Here is a 19,823-nt window from a genome sequence, read left to right on the forward strand (position 1 = left end):
TGAACAGGAGAGGCGAGAGAATCGATCCCTGCGGCACCCCACACATGAGGCGCCTCGGGGTCGATCTCTGCCCCCCTGTCAACACCGTCTGTGTCCGGTCAGAGAGGTAGGAGGCGAACCACTGATAAACGGTGCCTCCCACTCCCAACCCCTCTAACCGGCGCAGCAAGATACCATGGTCGATGGTATCAAAAGCCGCTGAGAGGTCTAATAGGACCAGGGCAGAGGAGTAACCCTTATCCCTGGCCCTCCAGAGATCATCCACCAACGCGACCAAAGCCGTCTCCGTACTGTACCCAGGCCGGAAGCCGGACTGGAACGGGTCTAGATAGACGGTTTCATCCAGGTACTGGGGTAGCTGACATGCCACCACACTCTCTACAACCTTCGCCGTAAAGCAAAGGTTGGAGACCGGACGATAATTTCCTAAAACAGCCGGGTCCAGGGAAGGCTTACCACCTAGTACATGTACTAGGTCATGCCTACTGAAACACTCTGAAATGGCTAGACTGCCTGATACGAGCTGCGGTGAGTCAATGGCTCAGGCTTCCTACCGACACTCCAACAGGATACTTTCACGCTAATGTCTTAGATGGAGGACTGTGGCTGCCATGTTTCTCCACCTCGATCCCACTTCTGCAGCAGTAATGGTTCAAGAAGGTAGCATCGAACCCTGCTACTCTCTTCCAGATAGTGCAGAGGCAAGACTCCTTCCGGTCTTTGGGGCACTGAATGGACCAGCTGTACAGACTGGGTGGCAGTCATAAAATCCAAAGCAGAAGTGAGGGAAGGGTGGCAGATCATGCTCTCCACCTCAGTCGACAGCAAAGAACTGAGTATCCCAGAGGTAGATAAAGCTAGCCACAAGTGGTTGCACCATCCAGCTCGGGTGTTCCCTCAACTCTACATCAGGAGCATCCAGTTGAGGGGCGGTCTACTCCCCACCAAAGCCAGGAGCGCACTGGGAAACAACAGGCAAGTCACAGATCGGACTTGCAGGGAAGCCTGCTGTACCCTGGAGACCCAGAACCATATCCTGCAGGTCTGCAAATTGACTGCGCGATGTGCATGCTATAACCGAGTACTCTGGTGCCTCGAGAAACTGCTACACCGAGCTGACCTCCGTATGAGACTGGAACCAATGATCCCATCCGGATCCTCTTTCATAAAGCTGGATCTGATCATGGAGATGGCCAACCAGTTGTGGTCCTCGACGTCTCCACCATTGCTGGCTATCGAATGGAGGATACCTGGGACATTAAATCCATGAAGTACAGTCTGCATAGCAGATATTTGTTGTTGGGCCGCTGTACCATCCACCACCTCAGTTTTCCAGCTACCAGTTGTCATTTCCAACAGTGGGCTGTTCTATTGACCATCAGGCGAGGGACTTTGGGCCTTGGGTTTGAGCCGCAGGGACATAATGGACCTTTGTTTATTGGCCATCAGCAGCTCGCTCATGTGTTATGACCTGTAATATGTGTGGGACTAAGGACTGGAAAGATTGACTGAACTGTTTTGTATTGTCTATATCTGTTGATGTAACTGTCTTAATAGAGAGCAATCACCTTAGAGGGCTTAGCGGGCGGGAAGGGAATAGTCAGCTGTATCGTACCTTATTGTACTGTATACTGATGTATCTTCCTTGGCTTGAATACTGACGTATCTTATTGTATTGTATTATGCAGTGCTATGCCTTGTACTGTACTGCCTTGCTTTCCTAAAAATAAAATGTTACAAAGAGAAGGCTCAGGGGATCCATGATAGAAGCCTTCCAATACATGAGGGGCTGTCACAGGGAAGAGGGCATTGATTTATTTTCCATAGCACCTGAGGGCAGAACAAGAATCAATGGGTGGAAGCTCTTCAGAGGGAGATTCAACCTGGAAATGAGGGATTACCTGACAATAAGAATGATTAATCAAAGGAGCAGCTTGCCTCGCAGTATTGTGGGTTCTCCATCACTAGAGGTTTTCAAGAACAGATGGACAACCATTTGTCTGAGTTGATATAAGGACTCCTGCCTTGAACAGAGGGTTGGACTACTAGAAGACCCACAAGATTCCTTCCAGACGTAAGATTCTATCTGCGTTTTAATTACTTATTTTTAATGTAATAGTTTTAGAAAACCAGTCTTTAAAGTCTAACCAAAATGACTTTATTGAAAGATTTGAGCTTTCAGAGATAATTATTTCTGTTTATAGAACTGTGGATTACAAACGGAAGAACAACAACTGGGTTCTGCAAAGAAATGAAGCTGGAAGGAAAGGCCATCTGGGCAAATGAGTGCTTGCTTGCACTTGCTGGGGCAGCTGAAGCTTTCTGAGTCATGGCAAGCAGCCTCACAGGCATGCAGCTCTACAAGGCAGGTGGGCAGGTGGCCTAAACACACAGGCAGAGGAGATACAGATGGGTGGTTGGGGGAGTTGGAGGCAGTCCCTTATCTTACTGAGGTTCTGGACTGGGAGGGAGAAATTTTGGAATAGTTGGACTGGAATAGTTGGTACCTGCAATTCCTGATTAATAAACACAACAAAGAATGGTGGGATTGCTGCTGTAAAGTGGCATGGCCACATGATGTCTCACTTTATGACACACCAACTTAAAATGGCACTCCCAGTCCCAATTGTGATCATATGTTGAGGAATATCTCTACTATTTTATGTAAAAACCAGTGGATCAGGACATGCAACAATAACCTTGAGAAAGGGATAGAAATGAACAAGACTCCCTAAACTTGCATAAAAGGGTGGGGGACATATAGCGGACTACCAAGCTGTTAAAAGGGGGAGCAATCATCTCTGAGAAATCCAGCAGATTTTAAAGGTGACTTCTTTGAAGAAATTGGCTCTACATCCGCTCCCTAAATAGATTGCTGTACATTTAGGCTTCACTGTTTTCAAGGAAGATCTATCTCACAGTTCGAAACACAGTAAACTTACTGACCCTTGATCCAAACCAACATAAATCTATTCTTAGGTCTAGTTGGCCAGTCCTGACAATTCTCATATAAGTAATCTTCTTCCTCGTTTTCCTTTCCTTTAGCATTCCGGTTGTAGAATCTTCTTCTGGCTTCCATTCTTTTCTACTTTCCCAGGCAAAGCATCCACAATCCTATCCAATGCTTGGAAGTTCAGGGAATACATCTAAAAATTAATAGTGGTAAAAGAAATTGTAGTTAGTCTTTTGTTTTAGTAACAACTTTATCAGTCGTTCTTCAGGGAAAAAGAGTAATCACAAAGAAATGATACTATGGTCCTATCATTTGGAGATGAGGGAGAGCTTCTGCTGGGGCTAGAGCAGGGGTGAAATGTAAAATTTGTTACTACCGTTTCTGTGGGCATGACTTGGTGGGGGGTAATGTGACTGGGTGGCCGTGGCCAACTTTTTTTTTACTTTTAAAAGCATTTTTTCTGCAACCTCTTTGGCTGAAGAGGTTGTAGAAAAAATGTTTTTAAAGAGTTCTGATGGTCCCAGGTGAGTTGCCTGATCGCCAGAATCCTTTAAAAGCTTTTTTTTTTACAGCCTCTTCGGCCGAAGAGCTTGTAGAAAAAATGCTTTGAAAGGGTTCAGATGATCTCAGCTGACCCGTCTGATCATCAGAGGCTTTTTTTTTTACTTTTAAAAGCATTTTTTCAGCCGAAGAAAAAATGTTTTTAAAAGTAAAAAAAAACCCTCTGATGATCACGTGGCTCGGCTGGGCATGCGGGAGGAAGAAGGGGGGGAAGGGATTTTTGCTAACGGTTTTCCGAATCACCCGCCACCATTGCTACCGGATCGGGCGATCTGGTCCGAACCAGGAGCATTTCACCCCTGGGCTAGAGCTAACGTTGAAGTGCCACAGTGCTCACTCCCCACAATCACATTTACCCCACTGGGCAATTGAGTTGGTAGCGGATGGTCAAAAGAAGGGCAAGACCTTGGTCTCAAAGGAGAGGGATTTTAATCAAATTCTACCCTGATGATTTGGTTTCCTACTGATTTTGAAAAGAAAAAGATAGGCAAGAACAGCAAAAAAAGGGTGGTGGATTATGACTTACCCTTCGTCTCAGGTAGACCAAAGCTATGATGAAGAGTAAGGCAACAAGAAAAAATAGTAACAGGCCAAATATTGTCTCAGTTGGTACAGAGGGCAAGCTGGCAAGCTGGGCACTGGCTGCAAGACAAAATGATACTAAATAAATCAGAATGGGGAAAAAAATCAGAGTAAATCAAAAACTGATAAACTCAAAAATCCATTTTTAGCTTAGTATGTGTGTATTGTATCACATGGAAAATCAATTATCTGATCTCAATTATGTGTAGTAAAATGGCAGCTACTGGATGAGATATAATTCGGAACTGAATCCCATACATTTTGTAGTAAGTGAATTAAGATTATACAGGTAAGACCAAATTATTTTTTAATTTGATGGGAATGATCACAATGTTTGGCTGGATGAAACAATAAAATACAGAAGTAATTGTGAAGCACCATATATATCAAGATAAAAGTTGTCTGCTGTTTATTTGGCAACAGGTCTCACTGTATTGCATAGGGATGTATTCCTGCATATAGAATTGCACTTTTTGCTTTTGTGGCTCCTGGGATCCTCCTTCCTTCCAAATCAACTGCTATCAGTGATTTGATTTTAAAAAATATGGTACAAATAACGTTAATGCTCCACCATGTAAACTAAGAGAATAAGATAGACATCTCAGTCACAGCTGCTTTAGTAGCTTTATCATTATTGCTGTGCTCTTTGATACCCTCAAATGCAAACTGGGGTTATTGATCACTAAAGGCTGCCTAGAGGATTAAGTCATTTTGGAACAGTAAGTGAATTGTTTAAAATCAATTATCTGGTTGCATTCCAGGTATCTTTTAAGCTTGCTTTGGTTGCCTTTATGAGTGGGGAGAGACTGATTAATTCTTCTGAACCTCTGAAGCGTTCAGTCCCTTTAACCACTGTACTTTTCTGAGTAGACTCGATTTTATGATACTACCATTCCAATCTAGAAGCCCATAGCTTTACTCTGAGAGGCCATAAGATTTAGCCTAGCTCTACTTTTCAATCTCTATGTAAAATTTTTAAGTGAGATCATCTTTCTTCTTACACTGAAAGCAAGGGAGACACAAACTGTGGGTTGAACCCAGTACATTGGATATCTCGGTGGTGGGTAGTTAATCTGTTGAATAAATTGTGTTCAACCACAATATCTGTCCCAAGTCGCTGTTTGGGCTTCTTGTTGGAAGCGTCAGATTGTGTGTGACGCTCAATCCCCCAAATAAAAACAAAAGCTTCATTGGGTTAAGAAGTAATTGGATCGCCTAATTTTAATAATGTCATTGTCATCTGTAATCTCAGGTCGGTAGATGCTGCTGAATTGCAACCCCCAATAGTTTTAGCCAGGCTGGCCAAGGGGAGGAAGATCAGTGCAGTTCAGTTCCTTTGAAGGCAGGGAGTCGAGCTTTATTTAATCGGGAGCTCCAATTTCCAAGACAACAGCATTGTTCCCCCTCCCCTCCCCGCCTGAAAAGGAAATGAGCTCAGGATCTCTCTCTCCTCCGCCTTCGCGCGGGGGCTTTGTTCTCACAAAGCCCGAGCCTGAAGCGTGCGGAGGAAAATACACGAACGGCAGCGCTGCTCTTCCCGGCTCTCCTTTGTTCAGGGGAAAGATGAAGGAGGGTCGAAGAAAGAAATTGCAGCCCGTGCAATTGACAGCGGCCCTGGCCTATGTTGGGAATGCGCTGGGCGATGTTGTTCCAGCCCGTTACCCCATCCTGGCCCCACTTCGCTTCTCCCTTTGGGGCGAGCAGCCAGAGAAGCTGCCGCGGTTGCTTCCGCTCCTCTCAGCCACTGCATAAATAGTATTTAATTTGTAATAGGACTGTTTATTTTATCTGGCTGTAAACCGCCCTGAGTCCTTCGGGAGAAGGGCGGTATAAAAATTTAAATAATAAATAAATAATAAATAAATAAATCCGCGGCTCCCGCAAGTTAAAGAGCCGAGGCGGGGCTGTGGCTGCAGGAGCCGCAGTCTCTCTCTCTCTCTTCTCCCTTTCCACCGGTGGCTCGGCGCTTAAGCAGAGCCGAGGTCGGCCACCAAGTGCCTGAGAGCCTGGCTCGCCCTCCTTAGTCACCTCCGAGCTTTGTTTCGGAGAAGGGTGGCGAACCGAGAACCGGGGGTGGTTGGGGAGGGGGGGGGGAACAGCGAGGAAGCGAGCGGAATGACGTCAGCGGTTTGTAGCTGGAACCCGTCCAGGTCACGCTCCCCCTTGAACAAGCGTCTGCCAGCCCAGCAAAAGTTTGAAATCTTGCGGTAGAATTTCTCCGTGGGGTTGAGGGATCGCCTGCCCTCATGTCGTCTGCCTCAGACTATTAGATCTGAGCTTGCTTTGCTTCTGATGTGGGTAATCGGGAAACTCTGCTAATTCAAAAGTCGGGTGTGAGGCTCACAACGGGGACTGGTTAATATGATCTTTTTTGTGCGCAGGGGGTACTGCACTGCCTTCTTGTTTGTTTTCAAGGCCAGTTTGTGGGTTTGCCTTCAAAGCCTGGGTCACTTGGAGCTTTCTGTGGTTCCTGAGCTTTATGGGGGAATCTTTCAATCTTTTTGCTATCTGAATTGGGGCAGCTGGTGAAGCTGGTATTTTTATTTTATTTTTATTTTTCAAATATAAAAATAAAATAGGGGTGGAGGTGGAGGTTACTTCTCCCAAACAACTTCTTGGAATGCATCATACCAAAAGACGTTTCTATTTTCTCCAAGCTTCTGTTGATCTGTTTTATCCTGGCACTGTGCTGAAGTTTTTACCGTCTTTTTCTTGTCAAGCATAAACATGGGAACTGATCCATATAATTTAGAATGAAATACGTGTTTCTGCAATTAAAGAAACAAAGAATACCTGCAGTTTCCAGGTGATACTGCACCGATCCCAGCTTCCCCTCTGGACCATGGGCACTGCATTCCCAGATGCCTGCATCCCTTGATGACACCTGGCGGAATTCCTGGATTGGGCCCCATTTCACAGGCCTACTGGAACCAGACTGAGAGCTGTTGCTGGATTCCAAGTCCAGCCACTTCCACTGAAAACGCTCTTTTCCTGTGTAGTAGCTGAGGTTACAGATGAGGACCAAGTGAGAACCTTCAGGAATTCTTGGCCCAACAGTGCTGGTAATGACTGAAGGAAAGCAAGGAAACAGAAATCACCAATCCCCTGTCCTTCTCACCTTCCTCCTACAGCACTAGGTTAAGTTAATCAAACTGCAACACAGAGACATCTATATAAAGCATTAAATTTAATGTATTATTCCCATGCTCAACAACCCTAGGTTGGATTGAGGAAGAATGACTAGTCTAAAGTCATAAAATGAGCTTCTATAACTAAGAATAGATTTGAACCTGGGTCTCTTCGGTCCTAGCCCAACTTCATAGCTACCACACTACACTGGCTGTCTGAATTTAATTTCAGGTGTTCACATTTTCAACATCCTGTGGGGCAAGTGGAAACCTGTGGGACACATTCATCCATTTATGAGTGACCATTATTTTGATGTCTGTAAATTCTCTTTAATTTATTTAATTTGTCTTGGACTTCAATAGTTATGTTGTTCAACATTTTTTTCTTTCTAGTATTTTTTCTGCCAGTGCAGGACCTGCTTTCCCCCCCCCCCATTTTACTTGATTAAAAGAAGGAGCCTTGGTGGTGTAGTGATTAGAAATGCAGTATTGCAGGCCAGACAAGGAATAATGGATGGAAACTGAACAAGGAGAGATTCAACCAGGAAATAAGGAGAAATTTTCTGACAGTGAGAACAATCAACCAATGAAACACCCTGCCTCCAAAAGTTGTGGGAGCATCATCACTAGAAGCTTTCAAGATGAGACTGGACTGCCATCTGACAAAAATGGTGTAGGGTCTGCTTGGGCGGGGGGTTGGACTTACAAAGTCTCTTCCAACTCTGTTAATCTATATCTATCTGTAACTCTGCCCACAGTCTGGAGTTTGATCCTGATAGGACTTGAGGTTGATTCAACCTTCCATCCTTCCGAAGTTGGTAAAATGAGGACCCAGATTGTTGGGGGCAATATGCTGACTCTGTAAACCATCCATAGAGTGCTATAAAGCGCTGTGGGGTGGTAAGTAAGTCTAAATGCTATTGTTATTGCTATGCATTGGTTGTGCAATAAATTGACTGATTGGCTTGTCACCCGACCCTGACTGTCTGGAAAAGAGTGACTGGCAGCCAAAAGTCACCCAGACGGCTTTCAGGCCTAAAGCAGGACTAGAACTCACAGTCTCCTGGAGATTTCTTTCTCAAGTCCTTCCTCAAAACTCATTTTCCCAAAAGCAGAAAAAAATCAAGCCAGGCAAACTTTTAACAAATGGTAATTTTTCTAGTAAAAGTAACTAGAAAACTGCCTACAAGGAATCATAGCTCGTAACATAACATCTACAGCAGAGGTGGATTTCAGCAGGTTCTGACCAGTTCTGGAGAACCAGTAGCAGAAATTTTGAGTAGTTCGGAGAACCGGTAGTAAAAATTCTGACTGGCCCCGCCCCCATCTATTCTCTGCCTCCAGAGTCCAAGCTGATCGGGAGGAAATGGGGATTTTGCAGTAACCTTCCCCTGGATTGGGGAGGGAATGGAGATTTTACAGTATCCTTCTCCTGCCACGCCCACCAAGCCACGCCCACAGAACCAGTAGCAAAAAAAAAATTGAAACCCACCACTGAAAGGTCTGAGTACAGATATGAGGGGTGGGTAAGGCAAGAATTTAGAAGAGTAGGGAAACAACCCGGCATCACGCCTGCCCACCACCAGGCTCAGTACCACCAAATATGACTCAGAGTTTCCATTCGTTGTGGCTGAGTCTCAGATAAATAATCATAGAATATCAGCCCTGGGTTTTTTTTTCCTGGCTAAGAAATCCCTCTCCCACTCCCCCTGGTTCAGTTGTGTCTGATTCTCAGAAATTGCCTGGACAAGCCCCTGCAGTTTTCTTGGCAAGGCTTTTCAGAGGTGGTTTGCTATTGTCTCCTTCCTAGGGCTGAGACAAAGTGAATAGCCCAAAGTCACCCAGCCAATTTCTGCCCAAGGTAGGATCAGAATCTCCCTATTTCTAGCCTGATTCCTTAATAGCTACACCATTCTCATTGTATTGCTCTCATATGAGCAATACAAGCATTTAAAAAATTTATGGGAAGCTCTTTACTCTATACGGTAACTTTGGAGCAAGGGATCTTCACATAAAGTGTGGATAGATTACAGCTCTATGAATTTGTATGAAAAATAACTATTTTTTACTGATCTTCAGCTAAATTTTAGTTTGTCATGTCACGATGTATATATGCAAAGTAATGTATTGCCCACAGATTCCAATAATGTTTGTTAACTTCAATAAATCCAACTATCTAAAATGATTATATCTTAAAAAAGAATATTGTCATGTTGTCCATTTAATGGATTAATAAAGGATACATACATACATACATACATACATACATACATATATATATATATAGTGTATATCTATATATAGTGTATATATATATATATATAGTGTATATCTATATATCTATATCTATCTATCTATCTATCTATCTATCTATCTATCTATCTATCTATCGCTATATTATTATGTATCTGTTGTTTTCTTAATCTTTTGATTAAAATTTGAGCATAATTGGTTTCCCTCAATAACTATGGTATTTTATTTTATGCATTAAAATATATCTTTCTGAGAAGGCCTCTATAGGTTTTCACCCAACTCTCAGAATAGTTCATGAGAGAAAAAGGTGAAGAGTTTTGTTCTATAGCTATTCTGATTGAGTTTAAGTTTACAAGTCTTGATCTGCTTGCCGCACCTATTACTTACTGGATACATTGGCCATCAGTTCCATCTTTCCAGATAGCCTGGCCAATAGCAGGAATGATAGGAATCTATGGGAATGATAGGAAACATCCTATTCAATTATCCAAAAGTGGTAAGTATTCTGGTGGTCCGTGCTCCCGCTTCATAAGATAAATGTGCAACCAGTTCAAAATTCTTTCAGGGTGCTAGGAGGTAGGATGGATTGTGTTCCCTTAACTTTCAGGGGAAACCCCTTAAGAGAAGAATGGGCCTGCTATAAGTTTGTTCCTCACCTGCCATCACTGCCAGAGTGACATTCTGAATTATAGTAATGCCTTGGATGGTGATCTCACAGAGATATTGGCCTGCATCATTTAATCCAATAGCTGGGAGATGAAGAGTGAAATCTTGATGGTTTTCATAACTGGGAATGGGTTTAGCCTTCAGTTCTCTCCCTGCCATGTATCTCCATTGGATGGCCACCCCTGAAATTCCATAGTTCATGGGATTGGAATTCAGGACACAGGGCAGATGAGCATCCGATCCAGCTGCTGTATAGATGACAGAGGGGGCTTGCTCAGTAAATCCTATAGAGGAGATAATAATAACACTTTTATGTTTAGCGATGGGATACCAGAGGGTACAAAAATGAGCGATAGCTAGAATTCAGTGCACAATGGTATTTCTGACTCATTCAAGCACACTAAGAATGAGAGAGAAATAAGCATATTTTTACTTACGCTGGTTCTCCCTCACCCCCCAAAGAGAAGAAATGTGAGAAAAGGGAAGACGAGAAGATGGATCTCACCTATAACTTGCAGGTTGTATCTGACTGCAATTCTCTCCCCATCTGCAAAGGTGAGTTGGCAAACCCAGGGCCCAGTGTCGCTACTGACTGATTCAGAGATAAGCAGGGTCTGACCCATAGGATGCAGCCTGTAGGAAGTGCGAACGAGGACATCTCTGTGGAACCAGAGGATGTTGGTAGGATTTCCTGGGTGGCTGAAGTTGCAGTTTAGCCTGACCGATTCAGACTCAATTAGAGGACGAGAAGGGAGAGCGGTGACTGTTAAGAAAAGGAAAATTGTGTAGTAATATTCATAGAACACTTTGATCCCTAGCCTATGGGACTATTGATGTATTGATTGTCAGGGCTGCCTTGTTCAGAAGTCCTTCTATTTTTATGATATGGAGGAAGGGAGTGAGAAAAGAAGGGAAACAATGGTTTCTTGAAGCACTCTACCAGCCCGGTTGTGATACTGTTAAATAAATAACTCTTACAGGAAAAAATGCTGAAAATAACAAGGTAAGATGGTGGGGACTTTCATGTCCCACATAGTCTTAGTTATCTTACTGCTTCTATTCAATGGGGGACATGAATCATTTTGAAATGTTGAATCCCATACATGCATGCAACCTCAGAATTGCTGCTTGCTTAGCAAAGAATCCAAGCTTTTTAAGGATTCCAGCCAGATCCAGATTCAGGATTTGTCCCTGTGAGAGTCTCCATTCCTTTCTGAGAGGATTACTTTTATCTTTGAGCAGCTATCCCATCCACCTACCTGACACCACACCAAGCTCCACGAGGCAGTGCCAGCCCTTGTTCCCATGTCTCACTCGTGCCTCATAGGTTCCTGCATCTTCCTTCAGCAATGACTTAATCTGGAGTGAAAAATTCCCCTTAAGAAAGCCAGCGTCCCAGACAGTTACTCGGCGCATCATGGAATGGCCCAGACTCTTAAGCCCACTGGGCTTCACCTTGAGCACCAAATGACGTTTCATGGAAGAACTGGTCACAAAGAAAAAAGGAAAGGAAAATGGGAAAAGTGGAATATAAAATAGAAGTGCTGCTGATCCACTCCGCCCTCCATTCCAAATTAAGATAAAACTGGGTCATTTTCTCTTACCTGCCTCCATGACGCACCCAGTGAACCTCTAATCCTTTGTACAGGTGCCTCAAATTGTCTTTCGCTGTCTGGGGACTCAGGTAGCAAGGAAGGGTCACACGTGTGCCTTCCTCACCCCACACCCTGTACTTCTCTCCTGTTAAATAAGATATATATTTCTGGCTGCAGGATGATTATTGATCCAATACAAAATAAAAGACATTATGAAAATAGCTCAGCTCTGATCGCACACAAGAGAAAGGCGTCCAAAAGAAGATTCGGAAGGGGACAAACTGTGGCTTTAAAACATGGAAGACATAGCTAGATAATAGCATATTAGGCAACAAGGGCTCAAATGCAAGGAACTGATACTAAACAATTAATGCAGATTTTCTCTCTCTCCTCCCCCCACCCCATTGGTAAAGAAAGCACTCCACCTGCCCTATCTTACCACTGGTCATCTGCAGAATGAGAACAAGCGTGCAGAAAAGCAGGACTAGAGTCATCCTGGCAATCCAAGAGATAGGTGAGTCCTCCGCCCCTTGCCAATTGGCCTGGCTTTGAATGGGGGTGGATGGATTGACCTGGTTTGCACAAGAGTAGACAAAGGTAGGAAAGATGAACCTCTGATCAAAGGACACTAAAGGTTGCCCTTATATTGCAGATGGGCTATTGGTTTCCTGATTGCATTGGAGTGAACGTCACAGCCGAGAAATTAGCCCCATTTTTTTTTTAAAAAAGCAAAAGAACAAAAACATGTGCAGGAAGGCAGAATGGTTCTGAAAGCACTCTTCAATGGAAACTGTTTCTCTCTCATTCTCTCTGCTGGTTAATGACCACAATAACATTTTCTTTCTTTCTCTTTCAGTCCACTCATTAACTATTGTTTTTGCTTGCAGTGGAAAATATATAAGGGCTAATTTCTCAGGAAGTACCCTTGGTGTATTTTTCTTTGAAGTGTTGACGTTTTCCCCTTTCTGATATTTTTATTCATGACTTTCTTTGAAGTAATAAAAATAGTAATATCTGGAGACAGCAGAAGAGAAGAGAAAGAACTGAAGAAAATCACAAAACACAATGACCTGCATGTAGGAGTAGAATGACTGTGGCAAAAGAAAGCAAAAATAGTACCAATAATAACCGGTGCCTTGGGTGCAACCTTAAAAAAACTGGAGCAGCCCTTGAAAAACATCGGCATTGACAAAATCACATCAGTGAATTGCAAAAGGCGGCTTTACTCAGAATAGCTCACATCCTGTGACAATACCTTTAATACCATCAATCACAGCAACATCTGATTATCCCAAGTCCTTGGAAAGAACTTGATAGGTGGATAAGAATGCCAAATCCACTCTAAATATCTGGCTGACTCTGTGAAGAACTACCTATAATTCATGATGTTCAAAGTGCTTCATAAGCATAGATCTTACTTAACACACAAACACAGGCCCCCAAATTTGCTTCCCATAGCAAGGGGCAAATGGACTCCCTTTAATTGAAGTGGCCAGGGACCCTTAAGTGTTCCCAAAATTGGTTTCAAAGGAACAAATTTGATTTAAAGCTGGTAAATAAACAAGCATAACCTTACTAGTTCACCTATACATTTTCCTCAAAGCCAAAGAAGAAGTTTGATCCAGGAAAAAATGTTGATATTTTTCAAAAGAGTTATACACGATTTATCCCACTTCTTCCTGCATTTATCAAAAGGAATTAATTGCATTGATCCCCTTTGGTGGAGCAGGGCTCAGAAGGAATGGCCAGGAAATAATTGTATTGATGCCACCTCTTCCTAGCCCAGGCTACTTTTTCCCAGTGGCAGAATAACCCTGTGTCAATTACCAATTTATCAAAATTTGGTCATTTGTTCATTGTGCAAACATGATTGAACATTCAGAGAATTATTCTTCAAAAAGGAGTTTCTTTTCTGGCTATTTTGGAATGTGTATCAGAGAGAAGGAACTTATTGTATAAAAATACTGACAGGGGCTTCTTTCTTTTTCTTTTTTCCTTAAAAATATACTTATTAAAACTTTGCAGGGCCACCAGCATCTATGTTTTTTCTGAGCCATGAAGGCCAAATACTAACACTGATCTGGAAATGGAAAGGAACTATGTATTTTCTTTGGCCATTTGTTTAAACAATGCTGTTTACAATGATGTTCATAGGAAATATTTGAGCCTTATGAGAAGGCCCCTAGGCCATTCCCAGAAAAGAAAACTGAAAAACGGAAATCTAGAATAGAGGACTATGTATATTATCAGAAAATTGTTGTTAGAGTAAATTCTCTGAAATACCTACAGGCTGAATAATAAACTGGAATGTTTATGGTGCAAGGAAAGAAGGACAGAAGGGGGAAGGAGATCTGAAGGGAAGTTCTGTGTACATTCATTTGAATGTGAGTTGAACTTTCTATATAATTGTGGATCTTGTTCCAAAATGCCTAGGGAATGATATAGATGTATAACCAAACTAAAAGTGATTTAACATTACCACAAGGTAAATTTCTGTTGTTATATAACATAATTGAGATATTTGCTTAGTTCTGAAATCCCATTTGTCTGGCTTTGGAGTTCAAGACCAAGGGTGATATCCAGCAGGTTCTGACAGGTTCTGGAGAACCGGTAGCGGAAATTATGAGCAGTTCGGAGAACCGGTAGCGGAAATTTTGAGTAGTTCAGAGAACCTGCAAATACCACCTCTGGCTGGCCCCAGAGTGGGGTGGGAATGGAGATTTTGCAGTATCCTTCCCCTGGAGTGGGGTGGGAATGAAGATTTTGCAATATCCTTCCCTTGCCACCCCCACCAAGCCATGCCCACCAACCCATACCACTCCCACCAAGCCGTGCCCACAGAACCGGTAGTAAAAAAAATAAGATTTCACCACTGATCAAGAGATATATGGTACACCTACCTCCTCTTTTGTCTCATAATAATTTAGAATCAGTTGAAAGAGGATAAGCTTCCAAAGTCATCTTTGGAAGTCAAACTTCAAAGTCAAAATCAACTTCAGGCCTGAACGGGATTTTGAATTGGCTAAGTGACAGCATCTAGCCAATCTTAATTGAGCTTAATAAAGATGTACAGAGATAAAGAAAGACTAGGGGTGACATGATAGCAGTATTCTAATATCTCAGGGGTTGCCACAAAGAAAATGGGATCAACCTCTTCTCCAAAGCACCTAAAGGCAGGACAAGAAGCAATGGATGGAAATTAATCAAAGAGGCAACCTAGAACCTGACAGTTAAAACAATTAATCCGTGGAACAACTTGCCTCCAGAAGTTTTGGATGCTCCAACACTGGAAAGTTTAAGAAGGGGTTGGACAACCATTTGTCTGAAATGGTATAGTTTCCTATCATTCTATTCTAATGAAGAAATAGTGCCTGAATGGGAAACACCAGGAAATACTATGGTTATAAAGTTATAAAGTAGACTGTGAACTAAAAAAAGTATCTTGATGATGAAAGGAATGGTAAGCCATTTTCATAATGGTATCATGGAAGTAACATGATTATGTCAGTAAAGCCACTGCGTATAGCTTGACTTGGAGACCTTATCATTATATCATCCCTGGTCCAAGTCTGGCACTCTAATCACTACAATGGCCTTGAATAAACAGTAGTTGTTCTTGTTTTCTTCTGGCATTTTTTTTTTACAGACTTACAGAATCTCCTGTAATTCTTGCATTTCTTCAGTTTATTCAACAAGAGGGAAGATGTTTAAGCTGAAAGCAACAGCAAGCCAACTTTTGGAATTTGCAGAAAAGCAAAGAGCTGTTTTTTATACAAACTATTCTTCCAGGTGATAGGTAAGTCTGTTTTAGGCATCTGTAAAAGTGCTACTATTATTCATGAGTAATTTGGAATTCGTAGTGTTTGTTTTGAACATGTGAAAGAGGTAAATTATAACTTATTTTCCACTGACTTTACATGCCAAAACATTTTTACCAATTTTCCATCCTCATAGGATGTCTTTGCTGTATACCTTAATAGAAAGTTTTCTCTGAGTTCTGCTGTAACAATAACATGCTTTGGCTGAATGATGCTTCTACAGTTCTCAGAGACTGGCTTCTGATCTTGCACGTTGCCTCAGGAGGTTCGGAACAGAGTTGCTACTCAGCAATGGGAATGTGCCATTTAATAACCTCACTGGGTCTTGACCCTTTCCAAACCCATTAAAAATTTGCTACTATTCTTTGTAGTCTGTAACCAAGGAAGGACTTAGGGGGTTAAGTAACATTTGGAGGCTCGAGTTTCCCAGCTTTACATGAATTAAATAAAGTATTCAGATCTCCATATCTGAAGAATCAACACTTTTTATGAATAAAAATCTGCTTGATTCTTCCAGTAATTGCCAAAGGCTTCCCTTCATGTGCTCCAGACTTTTGAAGAAAAGCTGGTAAGAACAATTGATCAAATGTTGCATCTCAAACGTGAAATGACCCATTCATGAGGAAACTTCATTTAGCATATTTTACTTACTATATTGTTAATCCATTCACAATTAGAATTTTAAATAAACCTTTTGGTTTCCATCAAATATTTTGTTTTTTTCTTAAGCCTTTCCAGGCAACATTTTCTGAATGATTTGTTTGTTTTATTCTAGCTTTTTGATTTGATATATGTCTGGATTATCTTATGACTATTGTTTATTTTATACAGTATGAATATTTTTGTATTTTTCCGTGAATAATTTGTGTGACTCGATATCCATTCATGCAATGGGACTTCTCTTTTCTCTTCTCTGATTGTCCTTGCATTTCTCAGGAATGTTACCCAAACCGCTGGAGAAATTTGGGTGCATGGGCAGATCTCTAGAAGAAGAGAGGTCAATGTTGAAGTCTCCATGAAAAGTTAACATGCAGTAGTGGTCAATATCTGTGGGTACATCTGGTCATGTCTAAATTATAGGTAGTTCTCAACTTACAACCAAAATTTACATTGCTAAGTGAGACATTTGTTAAGTGTGTTTTACCCCATTTTACAACCTTTCTTGTCAATGTTGTTAAGTGAATTATTGTAGTTGATAGCAATATGTTGCTAAGTGAATCTGGCTTCCCCATGTACTTTGCTTCTCAGAAGATCACAAAAGGTGATCACATGATCCTGGGGATACTGTCATAAATATAAGCCAGTTGCCAAGCACCTGAATTTTGATCATGTGACCATGGGAATGCTGCAACTGACATGATTGTGAAAAATGATCATCAATCACTTTTTTCAGTGCTGATGTAACTTTGAATAGTCACTAAACAAACTGTTGCAAGTTGAAGACTAGCTGTATTACATATAACAATATGAAACTATGGGCAAAGCAATAAATAATGAATGAAATTACCGTATATACTCGAGTATAAGCCGAGTTTTTCAGCACGTTTTTTGTGCTGAAAAACGTCCCCTCGGCTTATACTCGAGTATATACGGCTTATACTCGAGGTTTTTTTTTTCTTCTTTTTTTCACATTATACCGGATGGCGCAAACTTGGCGGGCTTTTGCATTAGCGCGGGGAAGCCCTGCCGGTGCAGTGAGAGGGCGGGGCGGGGGAGCCGCCAGCCTTCTCGGCTGAGGGAGGGAGGGTTTCCCCGACCGCTAGCTGCCTCATTTCCCACCCTCGGCTTATACTCGAGTCCCCAGTTTACCCCAGTTTTTTGGGGTAAAATTGGGGGCCTCGGCTTATACTCGGATCGGCTTATATTCGAGTATATACGGTAAGCAAGAAAATAACAATAGCAGTAGCACTTAGACTTATATACCACTCATAGGGTTTTCCAGCCCTCTCTAAGCAGTTTACAGAGCCAGCTTATTGCCCCCAACAATCTGCGTCCTCATTTTACCAACCTAGGAAGGATGGAAGGCTGAGTCAACCTTGAGCTGCTCAGAATCAAACTGCTGGCAGGCAGCAGAGTTAGCCTGCAATTCTGCATTCTAACTACTGTGCCACCACAGTTAGATATATGTTGGTTGCCTTTGCAACTAAGAAGGGGAAAGGATGTAATAGGTGAAATACGTTAAAGAAGAAAAAGCAGTATATAAAGCTGTGTATGAATATGGTGGAAACAAAGTTCACTTACAAGGATAAAAAATTAAAGTGAAGTGAGAAGTGAAGTGTTGGTGTAATCTAGAGTTTGCTATCTTTCCTTTTAATTTTTTTTGCATTCTGTTTCTTCTTTTCTGCACTTTGCCTAAGATCACATGTTCCAAACAGGAAATAGCAGGGTCAATATGTATGTGTGTACAAACTGCAACCATCAGTTCAAAATCAGAGAAAGACTTGTATTTAAAGCATTACCCATCTACAGATATGCAGACCTGCAAACTATTGTCAGTTCTGCCATCTTCAGCTTGGTGCTTTGCCGGCATCCTGCTATCAAAACTTAGAGGGGAGGAGGCATGGGGGGACAAGTGGGCAATAAACCTGTATGGGGATATGATGGGGAATAGGGAGGGGGGAAATGGCAGTTTGACCAGAGAGGTGTGGAACCAGTTTGTGCCAGTCTTCAAGACCACGCATACTGAGAGTGGAATGTGGATTGCCCCAAACATCTCAGCGATTCTCAAAACACCTATGCAGCTCCCCATTGCTGAAGATGAACTGGTCAAGGGGGAAGAGCTGGGATGAGGGGGGTGGAATTGTAACCTTTCAGATAGTTCTAGCCTGACTTTACTGCAACCAGCAACCTTTAGTAAAAGAACCTATCACTTTACCCAAGTGGAGTTGAGGATCTTTCTTTCCTGAGGGACCTGACTGGGGCAGGTCTGACATTAATTGTTCTACATATTAAAAAACTGTGTTGAAATATAGTGAGGATAGAATGAATCTACCAATCCTTTCCATTCTTTGGGAGCATGCATCCCACTCCGTGCCAGCAGTCAGTCTTCCAGAAAATGCAGATCAGGGTCCCAGAAATAAAATCTATCTTGGTGACACTCTCTGAGGTAATCATTCGCTTGTTGTGTTTTTCTTTCCATTTCAAGTAATTTCCATGCCAGAAAAGAAAAACAGAAAACTCTGAGCTCCTATCTAGTGGTTGTCTGGATTTTACAAGTCAGATATGATAACTCTAGGTAGTAGGAAAAAAGGTATAATAGTGAGAAGGTATCAGGTGCAATGAATCAGGAACTAGAATAGAATTCAAAAGTACTAGAAGTTTATTTCAGATTCTTCTACCTACAAGAATCTGATCTAGTAGTAATCAAGTCGAATGGCCATTCCAAAAAGATAAAGATTAATCATAGCTATCTCTTTGCTCTGATGTATAGTGCTCTTTAAAGAAAATAACAGGAGAATCACAGAAGTTGAGGCTGACTAGCCACCAAAGGAGAGAAGGTATGCATGCATCACCCTGAAATAGCCAATAAGCAGTATTCTACATCTGTCCAAAGACAAAGACACTTCCATTTTAGAAAAGAAATTGAATCTGAAAATCTAACTTCAAAATTCTGCACACCTATGAAACTGATCGGGTTTCAGGCTCTCAGGAAAGTCTACTTGCTTATAAATTCTATTCCATTATGATAAAAAATGAATTTAGTAACAGAGTAGGAACAGAAAAAGGGTTCAGGCATTATAGTCTTTTTTTTCCTTTGGAGTGCAAATTTGACCGTTTCTTTTTATAACAAAAAAAGGCCAAATAGACCTGCCAAAGAAAAATGAATTATTTTTTTTTAATTTTATTTATTTATTTTTGTCACAACAATATATGTAAGTATCATACAGAAAGGTTATATAGTATATAAAGGTATAAGCATATATATATATAGGAAGAAGAAAAGAAAAACAATAGGACAGGAACGGTAGGCACGTTTGTGCACTTATGCACGCCCCTTATGGTCCTCTTAGGAATGGGGTGAGGTCAATAGTAGAAAGTTTTTGGTTAAAGCTTTTAGGATTATGAGAAGAGACCACAGAGTCAGGTAAAGTATTCCAAGCACTGATGATTCTGTTACAGAAGTAATATTTTCTGCAATCTAGATTAAAGCGGTTGACATTAAGTTTAAATCTATTGGTTGCTCTTGTATTATTGCAATTAAAGCTGAAGTAGTCTTTGACAGGAAGGACATTACAATAGATGATTCTATGAGTTAAACTTAGGTCTT

General features: G+C 41.7%; 1 protein-coding gene across 1 annotated transcript; it reads right to left on the bottom strand.

Annotated features, from left to right (window-relative positions):
- Window positions 1-1,976: 1,976 nt before the first annotated feature.
- On the bottom strand, window positions 1,977-12,296 carry LAG3 (lymphocyte activating 3). Its single transcript, XM_058169991.1, has 8 exons — window positions 12,178-12,296; window positions 11,748-11,883; window positions 11,403-11,629; window positions 10,649-10,906; window positions 10,134-10,427; window positions 6,890-7,165; window positions 4,041-4,156; window positions 1,977-3,146 (listed from the first exon to the last, which is right to left on the bottom strand). The coding sequence occupies exons 1-8, from the start codon at window positions 12,230-12,232 to the stop codon at window positions 3,042-3,044; spliced, it is 1,467 nt and encodes a 488-aa protein (XP_058025974.1). The 5' UTR covers window positions 12,233-12,296; the 3' UTR covers window positions 1,977-3,041.
- Between the last annotated feature and the right edge of the window lie 7,527 nt (window positions 12,297-19,823).

This window comes from Ahaetulla prasina, chromosome 2 (assembly GCF_028640845.1).
Source record: "Ahaetulla prasina isolate Xishuangbanna chromosome 2, ASM2864084v1, whole genome shotgun sequence".
NCBI classification, from domain to species: domain Eukaryota; kingdom Metazoa; phylum Chordata; class Lepidosauria; order Squamata; family Colubridae; genus Ahaetulla; species Ahaetulla prasina.